This window comes from Condylostylus longicornis, unplaced genomic scaffold, assembly GCF_029603195.1.
Source record: "Condylostylus longicornis isolate FDR11 unplaced genomic scaffold, ASM2960319v2 ptg000043l, whole genome shotgun sequence".
In the NCBI taxonomy this organism is placed as follows: Eukaryota; Metazoa; Arthropoda; class Insecta; order Diptera; family Dolichopodidae; genus Condylostylus; species Condylostylus longicornis.
In genome coordinates, this window is record NW_026578012.1 from 512,501 (window position 1) to 530,647 (window position 18,147).

Genomic DNA, 18,147 nt, shown 5'->3' on the forward strand with positions numbered 1-18,147 from the left:
GTTTTATCGAATTTTATTGTTGTTTTGAAAATTTTATATTTAAAAAAAAAATTGATACCTAGGGGGTTTTGTTTTTTTTTTTTGTTTTAATTTTATAAAAAAATATATAAAATTAAAGTTTTTAATATTTAATTCTCATCTTGTTTTTGTTTTTTTTTTTTCATATTTCTATTTCGGTATTTATTTAATAAATATATTTAGTATAATAGTTTTCCTAAAAAATCTATATATCTTTTATATTTTTTAACTTTATGTGTACCTATATTTTGATTTTTATATTTCGAATAAATTTTTTTTTACATATTTTTTTTTGTTCGTTAATATGAAGAAAAGAAATACATAATTGTTTTGGCTTGTTTAGGAATTTGACCATAGAAGATTGAATTTGTTGTCTGATATCAAGTTCGTGTATAACAGATTATTTTATTAAAACTATAGGTATTTCATAATTTTTGTAAATTCAAATTGAAATTTTCAAAATATTTGTGGAATTATTAAAATTTTTGAAAACGGTGTTTAACGATTCGTGTGAAGATATATGAAATTTCGTATATTAGCTGCAAAAAGTTGTAAACAAGTTAAAATAGAATATAAAATTTTTTATTGAAAATTTAATAATTACAAAAGAGCCCATGGAAACCTTAAAAGTGTTTGGACTCATAGACCTTGGCTAAATGAATATATAAAATAAATAATAATTACAAAATGAAATTATTAAAACTTTAAAATAATTTTTATTGAATTTATGATACTGAATTTTGAATATTGATTGTGGACATATAATTATAGAGAAACTTTTTTTAAATAGTAGTTATTTTTCTCTATGGTCAAACAATTTTATAATTTTCTTTAAAAATTTTTGGCTCACAGATTACTCACATTTTTTTTTTTTTGCAATTTAATTTAATTTTAAAAATTATTTTATTTTAATTAATAATTGATCTGTTTAATATTTTATTGAATTATTTATTTTAATATTATTTTTGTTTTTTATTTAAATAAATATTTTAAATTATGAGTTCATTTATATATTTTTTTTTTATTATTTATTAATTAATTTCTTTTTAATTAAAATTTTAAAAACTTATTTTTTTTTTCAATTTTTTCTCTTTTTTTTTTTTAATAATTTTTATATATTTTAATGTTTTTGTTTCTATTTTCAATAATTTTATAATAATTACTAATAATAATTAATTAATTATAATAATGATATAAAATTCCTTAAAATATAATTTTGATAGATAATTAATTTTTAGATAGAAAGATATTACTAATGTTCATAAAGTATTTTTTTTGGAATCTGTTGAATAGCCGCCAGCAGAAGATGGACGTGATCTTCGTTTTCTTGTTTGTAATGAATATAGACGACCACTTTTGGTACGTTGATATTTTTCATTTTCTTCACGATTTTTTGGTGCATCGGCACTAAATTATTGTATGTGTATAAAAAAAAAGAAAATTTAAAAAAAAATTATTAATATAAAAATTTTTGAAATAATTTTTTACTTTTTAATTTTATTAATTTGTTTTGTGAACATTTTTTGATTTAGAATAATTTGCGTAGCTCAATTTAATTTTCTGTTTTGAAATTTAATTGAGTTTGTTATTTTTATGTTTCTTATTTCAAAATGAACGAGAATTGAATGTTGATTTGAGAGTTTTATGTGAGACGAGTGTAACATAGTTCAATGAAATTGCCTTATTCAAGTGAATTGTGGAAAAATTTGTAAATATCTAATTTTGACAGCCTTAAGGTCTTATCTGCCTCAATTTTTGCAATGTGAGTTGTTATTAATATTATTTGCAATTTGTTTTTCACTACATACTATTTATTATAGTGGATTTTCATGAAATTTAATTAAATTGAAATAAATTTAATTTATTGTTGCTTTTTAAGTTAGAAATTTGTGCAATTATTGTTTATTGCAATAAAAAACAGTGAAAATATGCTGGGAGACTTTTTTTACTTGTTTCAAATTTTACTTACTCTAAGGTTTTTAATAAGTTGATATTTTTATGTATTTATTTGTAAAGTTTAGAAGTGTTTACATAAAGAAAGAGCTCTTATTTTATGCTTTCATTAATTAATCGTCGTCGTAATAAATTTCTCTTTCTTTTTCTCTGAAATATCGATAATATCAAATTCGCTTGAAAATTTCAATTACTTACGAAATTTTTTTAAAGCATTCTTATTATAATTTTCATGTATAATAAAAAATATATATAAAAAAAAAAAAATTTAATAAAATTACTTTAATTCTAATGTTGCTATCCTTTGTTTCAATTTAGCTTGACTGGCAGCATATTCTGCTATTAATCTTGCCAATCGTGTTGTTAAATTATCAACATGTTGCTCTAATTTTCCTATTTCAACTTCAATACTATCGTGTTGCCGTTGTGAATCTGTAAATAAATTAATTTTTAATATTAATATACAAATATTTAAAATATATTATTAAATATTTGCTAATGTGAATGATAATTAAAATTAAATTTGCGAGATGATTAAAATTTAATGAAAATTAATTAAAATTACGAGAGTTAACAAATTATTACTTAAATAACACATTCAGAATAACGCCAGATGTCTGGAATTGTGATATAGTAAGTAACATTTATATAAATATTTTTAATTACTCTTGAGAGTCAACATTTAGGGAATAGATAAAATTTAAATTTTATTAATAAGTAAAAACTATTTGAGCAAAGAATGAAGTCGACATACTTAATCTGTTTACCAATATTAAAATTGCAAATTTACCATAAAAAATTTTTGGAATTAATTTCTTGTTAGTAGCGCAATGAATATTATGTTCGTTGTTAGTAACGAGAATAAAATATACCGAATTTCTTACCTTCATCATAATAACGTTTTTTCTCTAATTCATTAGATGAGGATTCACTTGAGGAATCATCAAGAAAATAATTAATTTTTTTTCTTGAAATTTTGATTTCTTCTTTTTCTTCATATTCTACAAATATTATTCATTTCTCTTTATTAAATATTCTGAATATTATTGATTTTAAAAAAATATATTTTTGTTATACTAATTTATTATGCATACTTTATGTTACTGAATATTTTGATTGAAATATAAAAATTGCTACATATTGAAGTAGCACTATATTGAAGTTTTAATATTTAAATAACAATAATATACTTACTTGCAAATATTTCTTCATCTAAAAGGCCATCTTTTCTTAATAACTGACAACCGCGTTCAATTAATAATGCTCTAGCTTCCGGGTAATCAGCTAATGTTTCCCATAAATCACGTTTCGCTAAACAAAATAAATCCGAATAACCTAATGATCTAACATTTGCTGTTCTACGATTTCCAGTTCTATTACCAGCTATTTCTAATACAGATACTTCACCAAATACTGAACCGGCACCAAGTGTTGCAAATACTGTTGTACCATCATCAGCTACCACAGATAATTTACCGCGTTTAACAATATACATTTCTTTACCTACATCACCTTTACGGCATATATAATCACCGGGACTGAATACTTGTAATTTTAATTTTAATACAAGAGCCTCTAGTAGACCAGGTTCACAATCTTGAAATATTCGTACTTGTTTCAATGTATCCATATGAACACGTATTGCTATTTCGGCTTTTAATTTATCTGGTAAAGCTGATAATACCCTTTCTTCATCTAATGCACCACTTTGTGACCATGTATATGCAAACCATCTGATAACTCTTGCCTCTAATTCAGATCCAACACGACGAAATGCCATATATTGCTTAACACCATCCATACGATTTTGAAATTCAACTCTGGCAACATTCATATTTGAGATCATAGAACCAATATTACCTATAAGTATTTAAATAAATATAAGAGAATATAAATAAAAAGATTTGAAAAAGGAATATTTAGGCCCAATATGTATATGAGAGGAACTGAATACATTTTCTTGCTTTTGGGTTAAGGAAAAGATTAATATAAGTTGAATTAGGGTACAATTATGCAAAAGTATAGCATACTTCAGACAGGATGTCAATGGTTTTGGAAATGAAGAATATATGTACCATATATAAAGATATGTATATATATATATATATATATATGTATATATGTTTATATATATATGTATATATATATATAAGTACCATATATGTAAGAATATATATAAAGGATATTTTTTATTTGTTTGGTCATTTAAATCTTTATATCAATAAAGAATATATTAATTTTCTAAAAGCAGGATGAAGTTTTCAAAATAAGATTAAAAAAAATAATTAAAATTTCTTTCCCAAAGAGCAGATGTGAAGAAAACATTTTTGAATAAAAAACTTAATAAACTAAATTATTTTATACATATATAATACTCGTAATGTACTTACATATGTATATATTATATAATATGGATATATACATATTTACTTACCGACAATTGTTGCAAATATAAGTACACCAGCTAGAAAATCAGCAACAACAAATAAATATTCAGCATCATTTTCTGGTGTTGGTGTTTCACCAATTGTTGTTAATGTTAATGTTGACCAATAAAAGCTATATATATATTGCCGTTGTAATGTTGCATTTCTGTCACCATTCAAATTATATACCCAATTATCAATACCAAAACCTAATGCATAACTTATTGCAAAATATAAACATGCATTCCAATGTATTAAAACTAATATAGCCAAAACAACTTTACATATACGAAATGCATTTGGATAACCGGTTGCAGTTTCTGTACGATCAAACCATTCCCACATTCTAGGAAGACGAAACAAACGATTTAAACGAACTATAACAGGGCATGGTAATGATCTTGAACTACATGAACTTGGATCCCACCAAAAATATGTTAAATCAGTTGGAAACATTGATATTAAATCAATAATCCATGTACGAATTTGAGTAAAATAATTTTTTCGTAATTTGTAGGCATCACGAACTAGAAGGCCTTGGTCAAGGTAACCTATAATGAAAAAAGAAACAATGTTGTTTTATTTAAATTGAAACTAATGGTACAAAATTAATTTTAAATTTCAAAGATTCAATCGTTAAGGCAGGAAATAAATACATTTTTAAAATGTTTTCATTGTACAAAGATATTACCCAATATTGTTCGCAAACAATTGAAATTATTTGGATATAATGTGTGCAGAGCAATATTGAATTAAACAAGCAGCATCTTTGGTAGAGAGAAATCCAAATTGCAGAATGAAAATTCATTGAAATGTTGTTGTATATACATACATATATGTACGTTATACATAACGAATTTGCTATTTTTAGGATGAAGTAATCATAAAGTGTTCGAACACCATCACCGCTTTTCTTTGTATTTTAAATTATTCAGAAAATTTTACTTTCATATATCAATGTAATATAATGCAATTATGTTATAATATTATGTGTGTATAACTTGTAACACTTGCATATGTTTACAAGCATTTCACATAGTACGTAATTTATTGAAAGTTTGCTTTTACAGTATCCAACATATATTTATGTGTCCATTTGATATTTTGAATGAATTTATAGTCAAATTGAATGAAGTATTGTTCGAAAATTTTAATTGATGGTTAATTTGTTTGTAGGTTGTAAATTAAATTATTTTAATTTTTAGTAATTCACAGAATTTCTATAGAGAATTTTCATTGTTTTGATTTATACTTGATGTGATTTATTACAGTAATTACAATTGTGCTACTATTATGTAAATACACAATGCATTGTCAATGTGAATTAAAAATAATTTTTAATTATTAAAGTTCATTTATGCTCATTATAATTAATACTAAATTTTAATAATCTTCATTTAATTATAAAATTTAAAACGAATTCTAAGAAACAGTGGTAATATAACATTTTACATTAATTTGTTATATTTTCTTTGCTCAAGTCTTAACCGATTCTTTTAATACTAATAGCTTCTTCTTAATGGACCCATCGGCTCGGGTTACATTCAAGCTGGTTGGGAGCTATCTTGCTAAACTCGTGGAATTGGGATCAGCAAAAAGACTCACATTCACTTGGGTGCCTGGCCACAGTGGACATGAGGGCAACGGGGTTGCCAATTTGCTGGCGCGGAAAGAATCTGGGGCTGACTTTGTGCGGCCGCTGCCTTTCTGTGAGCTGCTTTCTTTTTCTTCTAGGCTTGCCTACCTGTTTGGGGTGGAATGCAACTTCACTGGCGGAACACGTAAAGATTCAAAGATGTTGCTTCAATCGCGCTCCGCAAGTTAACTGCAGAGTTATTGGGGATGGATAGAAACCGGTTTGCGGTTCGTGCTATTGCGAATTTCTTTACTGGACACTGCCCAGTAAGATATCACCGGCATAAGCAGGGAAGATCGAACTGCCTCTTGTGCAGATTTTGTGGGGGCGGTGACGAGATCGCCGTGCTCTTTTTTTGCGACTGTCCGTAAACGGCTGTTCGGCGTTGCAATTGTTTTGGGCAGGGTTTTCTGAGCGTTCGAAAACTGTTTCTAATACCCTTAGCGATATCTCCAGTTTTATACTTGGAACATGGATATTATAGACGGAAGGCTACAATAAGTAGCGAGCGGCTGCGGTGACCCGAAGGCCGAAGGATATGTTCCCTTGCTTCCACATTATATTCGTACATGTGAATATTAGAAATTTATTGTTAAGTACAAATCTGTTATTATAAGGATAAGCTTACCATAAGATGAAAAATATAAAGTCATGGTACTCTCTTCAGATCCGATAAGTATGTAATAATTTATTAACATTACATTGGAAAAATACGTTACAGTTTCATTCTTAAATTCAAATTTATAAATTTTCATGGTATAAGGTATTGGAGTTATTTATTAGAATGTCACTACCATTATCATTGCCACGGTTACAACATTCAATATCAGAATAAAAAAATAAGAAAAAACTAATAACAGAAAAAAGAAAAACAAATGAGAGAAAGAAAAATATTGTTGTGTCATGGAAATGAATTGCTTTCCCTTATTTTGCATTCATATAAAAATATTTCACATAGACTGTTTTAAAACCAAAAACCATATACAGTATATTTATGAACCATATAAACTCACTTAATATTCCTTTGTTTATGTGAGTATATTAATTTATATATCTAGATACGTACGTACATATGGGTAGTTTTGAAAATAAAAATACGAGTGTCAATTGTATACAACAGTTCAAGGCTGCAAAGATTTTTACCCATGTAAGTTCATTTTCAAATATATTCTGTGAACCTATACATACATATGTATAATATAAGAAATATGTACAATATAAGAATACCTGATTGACAATGGACTAATTGTTTCAATTTATTTCCTTAAAATGAGCATTCATTTTTTTTTTAAGCAAGGGTAGTTTGAAGCTAATGCCCAAATAGAATCGCAATTTTAAATTAAAATTTATAAAAGCAGCCCATATTTCGGTATAAGCGTATTTCAATTTTGAGTTTGAATATTATACGTATAATGATGCGTCTTTCAATATGTCATTTTACATAATTTCATTTACATAATTACCGAACCCTTATATATCAAATTATGGTTAAATTTCATCCGGATATTTCTTAAGTAATGGTATAACATCAATATTCCGAGCGCGGAAAAGTGGCTTCACGAACGTGTATATATAGGAACATACAATTTTGAACCGTTTACTGGGTAGAATCGTTCAAGACACAATAAGGCTATAGTAAGTTAACATTTTGCTTGCGTTGGGTCTTATTGAGTGAAACTTAAACAAAAAAAGCTTTTTAGTGCTGCTGGAGCAGCTTATTTACTTTAGTGGGAAAATCTCAATTTCATGAAGTTTTCATTATTTTTCAAGAAAAATCCAATTATTACAATGTTGAATTAATTTGTGTGCGTACACCCATATAATTTTTGTATTATAATATTCAAGTATTATTTTCGGGGCAAATTTAAAATAGCAAGGTATATGATATTAGAACTTATTATATAATTCAGTGTTGAGTTTCCTTTTCTTCCCAAAATCCAATTCTGACAAAAATGGTGAGACCTTGAAAACTTTTATACTTTTTTTTCCAAAATAAGAACAAATTCATTTACTGTTGAAATGATACATAATTCAAAATTATTATTGTTCTCAACTTATTTATTTTCGTATGTGTGCAGTAAGTGTACTATATACATACATTTATGTATGTATATTTGTTATAGAATTAAAAAAACAATAACTTTTTTACATTATGAATAGAATAAAAACCAAAAATATAAATAGCTATGCCTGTTATGCGTGTGCTTTTATATTAGGTTATTAAAATAAAAATCATTTAAATGTAAAATGGTTAGTACACGTATAACGTATATGTCGTTACGTACGTATTATATTTATTGCATCTAAGTATGTATATCAGGAACGCACAGTGTTATAAATTATGTTATACATATTTGGATATTTTATAATAAATGATGTTAATATACGAAGATACCCACTCATTATAATTTATTCTATTTGATTTGTACGGTATTTTTTTAAATGTCGCAATATACTCTAAATCTATAAATATTCTGCAGAAGGCTATAATTTCAGAGTTTATTATATTTTTTCATCAGATCTATTTGGATATTTGTTTTCTATGTGGACCACATTTTCATTCGGAAGGAGAAAATTTTCATAAAGTTAAGTGAATTCTCATAAACCCGGATGTTAGAGAAATTTTTTATTTATAAACTCTGACAAAATATCCAAAGGGTTACATTGTAAGAATTAGGACAAACCATTTGATACTAAATGTTCGCAGTCATAGACATTTTGCAAAAACTTGAAGCCCATACATAGATTTATCTAATTCATATCCTAAAGTTGTGTATAACATTTAGTTTTAATTTATAATCCTTTAGAACAAAGTACTCTCTATTGTTTTAAATATAATTGTGCTTTTTGTATTCACATTGTTAATAAATGTTACAGAAACCACGTTATGTTATTTTTCACACACACGCGTATTTAACTCGTATCTATATACTCGTATAAATGTAAGACTTGCTACCTACACATCACCACAATATTGTAAATTATATATTTTAGAAATTTTTCTAATTTTAGAAAACCTTAGATATTTTTATAACAAATACAGAATTTTAATATTTTAAATTAATTTATGAATATTATGTTGCTGTTAACAATATATTCGTTAAAAGGTTTTTTCTTTAAATTTGTCCCAGTATGTAATCGTAACGATTATAATCAATATATGTCATGTGTGTATTTTTAAAATTAAAAAAGCAAATAATTTGAATATCAAATATTGTATTTAATATTAATTTAATTTAAACGTGACATCCAAAAAGGATAATTTTATAATCAAAGGCATGTATAGTGAGAACAGCTAAAATAATTTGAATCCTGCTGAGATAAATATGGTGTTGCAAGTTAAATGGTTAAAAATTTTTTTTCAGAACTAAGCAATTTTGAGAAAAGCACTTGAAATTTATTACGAAGAGATCGAGGCTTAAAATTTCGTTGATGTATTTTATTTCCGTGATATAATTGTATACGGTAAAACCTAATGTAAAATTTTATACTGGGAATGTAAACTTGAGCTTTTGTTGAATTTTTTTTTATTTATTTGCTCTTTTACTGACATTGCGTTAAAATTTTGATTAGGTAATTTGATGATATCAAGGATATGAATTTAATACATTCACATTTACGTTATTATATTATGTAGAATATTGCTTCGTATAAATATTACTAAATTATACCAGTATATTGTGTATGTGTACGTAATGGTATTTTACATCAATTTCCTGTTTTTATTTTTTTTTTGAGAAAATATTTTATTGTCAGAGATTTTCAAATAAAAAATCACAGAAATTTTTAAAGAGAATATGGGGTGTAAAAAAGAATTTTTTTTATTTTATTCTTTTTAATGTACATTATTTGACAATAAGGATTTCGACTAGAAAAAATTTGGTAATAAAATTTTTAGGCGTATATGAATTGCAAGGATAAATAGTATGTGAAATTGTATTATTATGTGAAATATGCTTGGTTGTATTAAGTACAGTACTGCCTGAATATTCGCTATAAAAAGACCTATTTGCAGTCGTTTATCTATTTCAGTAAACTTATTTTCCAAGTAAATACTCAAGGAGATATTTACCTATCATGGATATTTTTACATATCACGGGTATTTACTTGGAAAACGTGAGCTCCCCAATACTGAGAAAGCGCCGGCTAAAGCATCAGCGCCCTTGATAGGAAAATCTGGATTTTTACAAAGAGAATGTATAATCGTGTCGGTCATCGTCCTGACAGAATCAGCACAAAAGTGAGTCCAGTTTGTGCAAGTGATATTTCACCGAACAATATCCAGTGAAGTATGTAATAAAAGCACAAGTGAAAGTAAGTGTATTGGATATTGAACTTATTTAGTAATTTTAATTGAATTTTGCGTTTTACTTAGATAGGTCACATTTTCCGAAGGCACAATATTATGTTATGTGCTGGAGAGTAAATATACAAATGTAATATAATCTTTAATATAAAATTTTTAAATAAAATTATTGCTATATATAATTTAAGAAAGAACATTTTATGTTTAGAATTTTATGATAAGAATAATGATTTCAAAAACGTGTTATTTTATGATTTTTGTAAGATATTATTGTAGCCATCATATATTATATTATCCTGACGTTTTCTTTATATTATTATAAAATTTAATAAAAATTTTCACAATGTCCTTTTTTAATTATAGAATTTAATACAGTTTCTAAATAAGTAAACAAAATTAAATAGAAATTTAATTCATTTGTTTAAGAATTTTAGTTTTATAAGAAATGTATGAATTTTAAACATTTTAAAGTTTAAATAAAAAAATAAAATTTTTCGGAATATTATTAAATAAATTTAATCCCTTATGATATAACAACATACATTCTTGTTTTTTGTTTCTTGAAATTCAATTATGGTGATGAATATTTCCGAATATGTGAGTCTGCTGCATAAATATGCTGGAAATATATAATATTCATTATTTGAGCCAAAATAACCAAAAATTTATCAGGATACATTGAAGAATTGATAGCCATTTCAGACATTCTAACATAAATTTGATGGGCATAAAACCGTGCACACGAAGAATCAATCTCATATAACTTTATTTTGTAATTTTTTCTTTCGTTCAACAGTCTGTAGATTTAGATAAAAAAATTTAGGAAAACAATATTCAAAATGAGGTTAATGATGACATACATTTTAATTGCACACTCTATAGAAAATCTGGACCGAACTTTGGAAATAAAATATATTTTACAAATTCATTTTGGAATTGCCTGTTCATTTGGAAATATTTTTTATGTAGGTTTATAAGATCTTTGGTTATTTTATCCATATATTCTGATGCATTTTCACAACATACATAAAACACCAGTTTTAAAAATTCAATCGATTTTTTAATATCATTTAAATACATATATGAGAAATAAGAGCATTTCTCCATACAACTGCAGAACAGATGGATGACCTAATCAAAGGAACGAGTTAAATTAAAAAATTTTTCTCCTCGAACTGGACTCGAACCAGTGACCTAACGCTTTCTAGGCGGACGCTCTAACAACTGAGCTACAGAGGTATGAAGAAATTGCCGACAAAATGTTCTTGAAATTGCTTTATACTGTAATTCACATAATTACTAAGTATTACGTTTACATTGAGTTGCTACATGCAATCTACTATTTGAAACACACAATCAGACAACGAGACACATTTAATGAATTAGACAAAACATCTAAAATGGCATAAGACTCTGGTTTTGTTATTAAGACCGTTCTATCAATCGTTTCGAATGTACTTTGCAAATCTAAAAATATTGTTAAAATTACTTTTTTTGCAATATATTGCCATTTTCTTATTAGTTAATACTAAATTGATTAAAGCCTCGCAACTATGATTTTTATACCCGTACGAACGTATGTGAACGTATGCGAAGGGTATATTAATTTTAAATTTCTTAATTAAAAATTAATTACATACCGCATTACAAACGGTAAGGGAAATTTAGAATTAATAAAATATTAATTCTAAATTTCCCTTACCGTTTGTAATGCTAAGAAATAACGGTCTTAGATATAGACTCAAGTGTATGCTTTTGATCAGCGTCAAATTCTGAGTTGATTTAGCTTTGTCTGTCCGTCCGTCCATCCCATCGATTACTCAAAAACTAACTGAGCTAAGTTCACCAAATTTTCACAAGTGATTTATTGTAGTAAGTGCCAAAACCCTATTAAAATTGGACATGATCGGGATACCGGTTCGGATAGCTGCCATACAACTTCAAAATTTATTCGACTATATCTCAGAAACTATAAAAGCTATGGTATTGAAATTTCGCACAGGTAAATATATAAGTAGGTCCGATGTGTTTGATAAAAGTCGTTGAAATTGCTTGGCTCCTTCTGATAGCTGTCGTACAACTTTAATAATAGTTTGGCATACACAGTATTTTGAAAAGCACATAGCACTGAAATTTTGCATAAATTAATATGGTAATACGGTAATACTTAAAGTCATAGTTTGTCCCATAGTCAGTTATGGTATCTTTATTCCACATAGGATAACAAATTCGTACGGGTATCACAGAGTTGACAATGTCAACTCTATTTTTTTCTCGTTTTGAAATCAGATTGATTCAAAATTGTGTAACATTCTAGTCATTTGTGCTTAGAGTAATAGTCTGTCAGAATAAAGTCTATTAATAATTATAAATAAAAAGATTTTTCAAATTTATTGTAATTTTTAAAAACTTTTAATTGATAAGCAAGATAAGTAAAGATTACAAGATTCTTTGTTTGAGACAAGAAAAGTTTCGTAATAAATTGAATTAAAAAATCTTAACACCATACAAAAAAAAAAATTTTTTTTTTTATTCTTTCGATTCGAATTTATTGAAATTACGCAAAATTTTCAGAATACTAAGCGCTCTATAGAAATTAAATTAAAAAAAAAAATTATTTCAACAATTTAATCTTAAAATATTTTTACCTTTTTTTTTGCCAAATATAAAAAAACCCGAAAACTTAAATTATATTGTACCTTTTCAAATCTCTACCCTTAACTTGTTTAATTGAATTTTCATGTAGGATTAAAAAGAAAGGCAAAAAAAAAAAAAATTAATTTAAAAAATTTCTTCACGTTTACTTTTCTTTCATTTTACTTTGATTTTATTCTCATTAGAAAAAAAAAATTGGTTGATTTCTATTCTTGCTAAAGTTTTTGTTATAAAAACTCAAAATTGAACAAAACAAAAAATATCCTTTAAAAAATTATTCAATATCCTTGATATTTTTCATATTAAATCTCTTTAAAAATCGTTTCTCTTATTCAATATATTGAATGGAATTCAATCTAAAATTTCAAACTAATGATATTTTTGTATAATTAAGTAATCAACAATACGAGAGCGCTGTCAATTCTTAAAAAGAAATTGAAATATTAAAGAATTCGGATTCGATTTATTTTGTTATAGTTTATTGTATTTTATCCTTTTTAACACATGATTAATGCTATTTTTTTTATGATAATTATAAGATTATTTTGCTTTACAAAGACGTGTAGCGTATTACGCGTATTACGAATGAGATGAAGTTATTAAAAAATTCCTTTAATAATGTTTTTAGAATATCTTTTCTCTCTATAAACTAGATTTTACCAGCAATTGGTAAAGTATTATGCGTTTTTCGTTTATATAAATTTCTTGCAATTCTATATTAAAAATTTCATCATCTATACACACTTCACAACTACAATTAATCTGCCAAATTAGCACCAATGTGCTTAATTAATCGTTTTACTACTACTACCCTGTGATCACTAGGCTATCATTGAGCTTACGATTATAGGTGACCTATCGGTTCTCTTATGTAATCGATATAAATCCCCTTTGATACTAATCTTTATTATTTCGTTCAGACTCGTTACACATACTCAGTCCCACGTGACCAGTTTTATCTCGCCCAGAGCTGAACTCTAGCAGAAATAGTGAAAAATGGTCTCCTTCTTAACTGCCTTCCCGGTAGCTGCGACATGTTATTTTGAAGGGAAATCTCAGTTTCTTTTACATTTTGATTAATTTATTGTAAAATTTTATTATTCTGAACTTATAAAAGGTGAATAAAAAACTTTTTTTTTTTGCATCAAAACAAATTATCATTTTTGCAATGATTCATAAATTAATGACCAGAAAAAATAATATTATAAATTCATAGTCATTAATCATCAAATGATACACGTGCTTATTCGAAATATTAAAAAAGGGATAAAAGGGAATCTAAAATTTTCCATTTAATTTATTATTAGCAAGTTATTATTTTAGTTTATTATTTAGGTAGTGTGAGTTTGATAATATTATTAATCAAACTATTAAATGGATAACGTATGTTGTCAAAAAATAATTTATAAACGGTTTTGATATGTGGTTCATCGTTATTAGTCCTGATGACTATTTGAATTTTCAAATGAAAATTTACCTTTAATATTATTGTATATAGAAATTTAAAGAATTGAAAATTTTTGTGTCATTCAGTTGTAATTGTGATACACGAAATGCTATCAAAAGATGAACTATATAAAATGAAAACGGTAAAAAATTGTAATAAAGTATGAAAAAATTTTCAAAAAAAATATGTCGGAAAAGGGTTCAAATAAATAAGAAGCTTAAAATTTAATAAGTTTACAATTGTACAGGGGACATTGTTGCAAGGAAGATGAACAGAAAAGTACTATGTAATTCAGTTAATAGGATTCCTCAAAAATTAATCAACTAAATTCGGTTTTTATCTTGGATATTTATTAGTCATCGTGTGATAAGTTGTACACGGCCTTTTGTACAGATCTCTAATCAATTTTAATCGAAACTTGAAGATTTTCTTTGCAAACCTTTCATAAAAATTATTAAAAATTTTGCGTTACAAAATTAGATGAATGGTCAAGCTAATTATCATAATAATTCGAAAGTATGCAATATTTTTTTTTTTATAAAGACAACGTCTCTGGACTGAAAAACAAAAATATGCCCTTATAAACTTATCTAAAAGATTTAAAATACTTGAACAAATTTTATATATGAAAATCGTAAATTTAATAGAAATCAATTTATATTACACTAAAATATTCCATATATATAAAGTATGATGAATCTCCAGTAAATTTCATTAATATGCAATTTTCACTAATATTTTCAGGCATAAGAAATCATCATCAATTGTTAATCAAATTATTACTAGAGGCGTTTTCACAAAATTTTCATAGTTGTTATACTGACTGAAATTTCTCCCTGATTGTGAAGCATAAATAAACTATTCTTAACAAGATGTTAGTCCTTTGGTCCCTGTGTGCATGCGTAGGTATATTTCAATTTTAGCTGAACCGAAATTGAGATATACCCATGCATGCACCTACATATACCTATATAAATTTTTGGAATATGTCAAGTCTCAGGAATTGAACCTTCACTACGACCCGACTATATATTTTTGATAATTTTTAAGAAAATATTAAATAGATTGACTTGAAATTTTCATCTAACATAAGTTTCCGTGTAATAAAGATCACTTGCAGTATCTTTCAGGTCTCTATTGGGGAGGCTCTGCGCTGGCTTGGCAGCAGTGAGGTATCTGCCGATAACCTCAATAGTTTCATTAACAGCCAGACTGTTATAAGGGCATTGGAGTCCGAAGTCTCTACATCCAGAACGGTCCCAGAGTGAAGGTCGCCTTTTAACGAGATAGCGAGGCAGTTCGAGATAAACTTGATTCGGGTTCCTGGACACAGAGGAGTTCCAGGGAATTGACATGGAATAACCGTCGGGATTTTACCTGGATAGAAGAACTTTTTCATGCCTCTAAGTACCTATTAGCCACTGCTAAAAAACGCAGTAGTGGACTGTACCAACCTCAAATGGGCAAATAGAAGTAACGCGACGTGGAAGTTGTGTCCAAAGTAAGACTTGCGTTGCATAAGGAACCTGATATTTTTCCGACAGGAGGATATCGGCACTGTAATAGGGGCTCTCACAAGCCATTGCCTGATTAACGAATATGTAAAGACGATTTGCGTTCTGTTTGTTACCGAAGCTAATTGAAGACAGAATTTCAACAAATTCGAATGGCATAAAGCGAACCTGTTAAAGTCCATTTTCATAATATTGTTCAACAATTTAACAATTATGTGCTGACCACATCAGATTTTTCATTATTTTCCTTCAAAATATCGATTTTGAAAATGACAAAGAATTAACGCTAATGCTATAATAATAATGGTTGCAATTGATAATAATAGACAAATCATTCGTTCAAAATGAAATTTATTTTCGAACAAATTTTTTACTTTAGAACTACTATGTTTATGCGGTAAGAATAATAATATTACGAAAATTACATTATTTATAGCTGACATGATTTTAAAATTTAATATACATATGTATGTATGTATATTATAAATGCATCTATGTAATAAAGGTTAGAAGCTGATCAAGTAGTGTATAATATAAGATAAAAAAAATTTTTTTACAGACCTCTGGGATAATACGAGTATGTGCAAAGAATGAAAATAATTTCAGTGCATTTCTAGTGAAAATCGTTAAAGCTTTTTATGTCATATATTTTTAATTTTTTTGCTCTTTAAGCAGGATATTTTGATATTTTGTTTTTGGAAAATGACAAAAGTAAAAAAAAAATTGTGTAATAAGAATAAAAGGATAGGAAAAAATAAAAAAATAATTCTCAGTTCTGAGACAATGCAAGACAATGAAAATTGTTTTTTTTTTTCGAGCTCAATATTAGAGCCATGTACTTTTGCTCTTACATTCTACTCAATAATAAAGTTAAAATTATATAGTGAGTATTGTAGAATGAAAATTATTGATTTGAAATGAGATTGAAATCAAGGTAATAAAGGAAGGAAGGAAGGAAAATTTAAAAGTGTTGCGAAAAATAATAAAATTGCGAGAATTAAGTAAAAATTTTCTGATTGTTTTAAATGGAAATCGGTCATGGGAACAAAATATTTATAGCCAATTTGGAATGATAGACCATAATGTAAATACTCACGTTGACTGCATTAAATTTAACAGAACTAGTTTAGTGCTTGGGGAGATTAAGATAATTTGACAATTTAACGAAATTTAATGATTTTACGAAATATTCCTGATAAAAATTATGTGTTATCAATATATAAATACTACTACATGTAGCTAATAAATTAATAATTGAAATCGAAAATTTTAATTTAAATATTTACCTTCATGCATATGTACTAAAGTATCTACAAGATATATAAAATCACATAAATAATCAAGAAACCACCATAATGGTGGTGCTCTTCGATTTATTTCCCAAAAAATTGCTCTACCAACCACAAAGATAATGTTATAAAGCACTGCTAAAGAAACAACTGCCAGCCACTGAAAATAAAATAAAAATATTAATATAATTATTTTACTGTAATTAATTAATTTAATTAATTTAAAATTATTAAAAAAACTAAAATTGATTTACTTTTAATTTATATGTACCTTTTTTGGAAAATCAAACATTTCAAGGATATATTTGATTTCTTATATTTTAAAAGAATTTTTATTTCGTAATCAAATTATTTAGTTAGTACGTATAATAGAAATAACAGCAATAATCTTAATCTGTTGTATTGTCATGCAACTAAACGTGTACACTCAATAGCGATCAATTTGTGAATAACAATTGGTACTAATATGAATTTAAATTTACAAATTTTTTTTTTTAAATTAAAATTAGAAAATATTGTCAAATTTAAAATGGCAAATGAAAAATATTTTGTTTTTTTTTTTGTAAATGAATGTTATTGAAATTGAACGTGATTTTTCAGAATGCTCATTTTACATAAAATTTCAGTTCTACATTATAATGTTATCGTAAATAATTCATCATATTCAATTATTATTAAATTGAAATATTTTACTTAAATTTTGAAAATTGTTAGTTTTCGAGAATGAGGCATATTCCTTATACACATTGAATTGATGAATTCATTAAATGTCCTCCATATAAAATTTATTTTATGTCCATAATAAATTTACTGAGAATATAGCAATTCAGGTACATTTCCTACTTTCTCAAATTTTCATGGACAATACCACAAAAATTATAATTTTAAGAAAAAATTTGTAA

General features: G+C 26.2%; 1 protein-coding gene across 4 annotated transcripts in view; it reads right to left on the bottom strand.

The window, feature by feature from the left end:
- Positions 1 to 1,024: 1,024 nt before the first annotated feature.
- Positions 1,025 to 18,147, bottom strand: part of LOC129610059 (cyclic nucleotide-gated cation channel subunit A) — a 118,833-nt gene continuing 101,710 nt past the window's right edge. For 2 of the 4 annotated variants that reach the window (XM_055522385.1, XM_055522383.1), the window contains 5 exons: positions 17,243 to 17,405; positions 4,406 to 4,948; positions 3,166 to 3,831; positions 2,253 to 2,403; positions 1,026 to 1,425 (listed from right to left, as the gene is read on the bottom strand). In XM_055522385.1, coding sequence (XP_055378360.1) covers positions 1,278 to 1,425; positions 2,253 to 2,403; positions 3,166 to 3,831; positions 4,406 to 4,948; positions 17,243 to 17,405 — 1,671 coding nt within the window. In that variant the 3' untranslated portion in view covers positions 1,026 to 1,277. Of the gene's footprint in view, positions 1,426 to 2,252; positions 2,404 to 3,165; positions 3,832 to 4,405; positions 4,949 to 17,242; positions 17,406 to 18,147 lie in introns of all 4 variants that reach the window. The other 2 variants (XM_055522384.1, XM_055522386.1) reach the window with 2 other exon arrangements.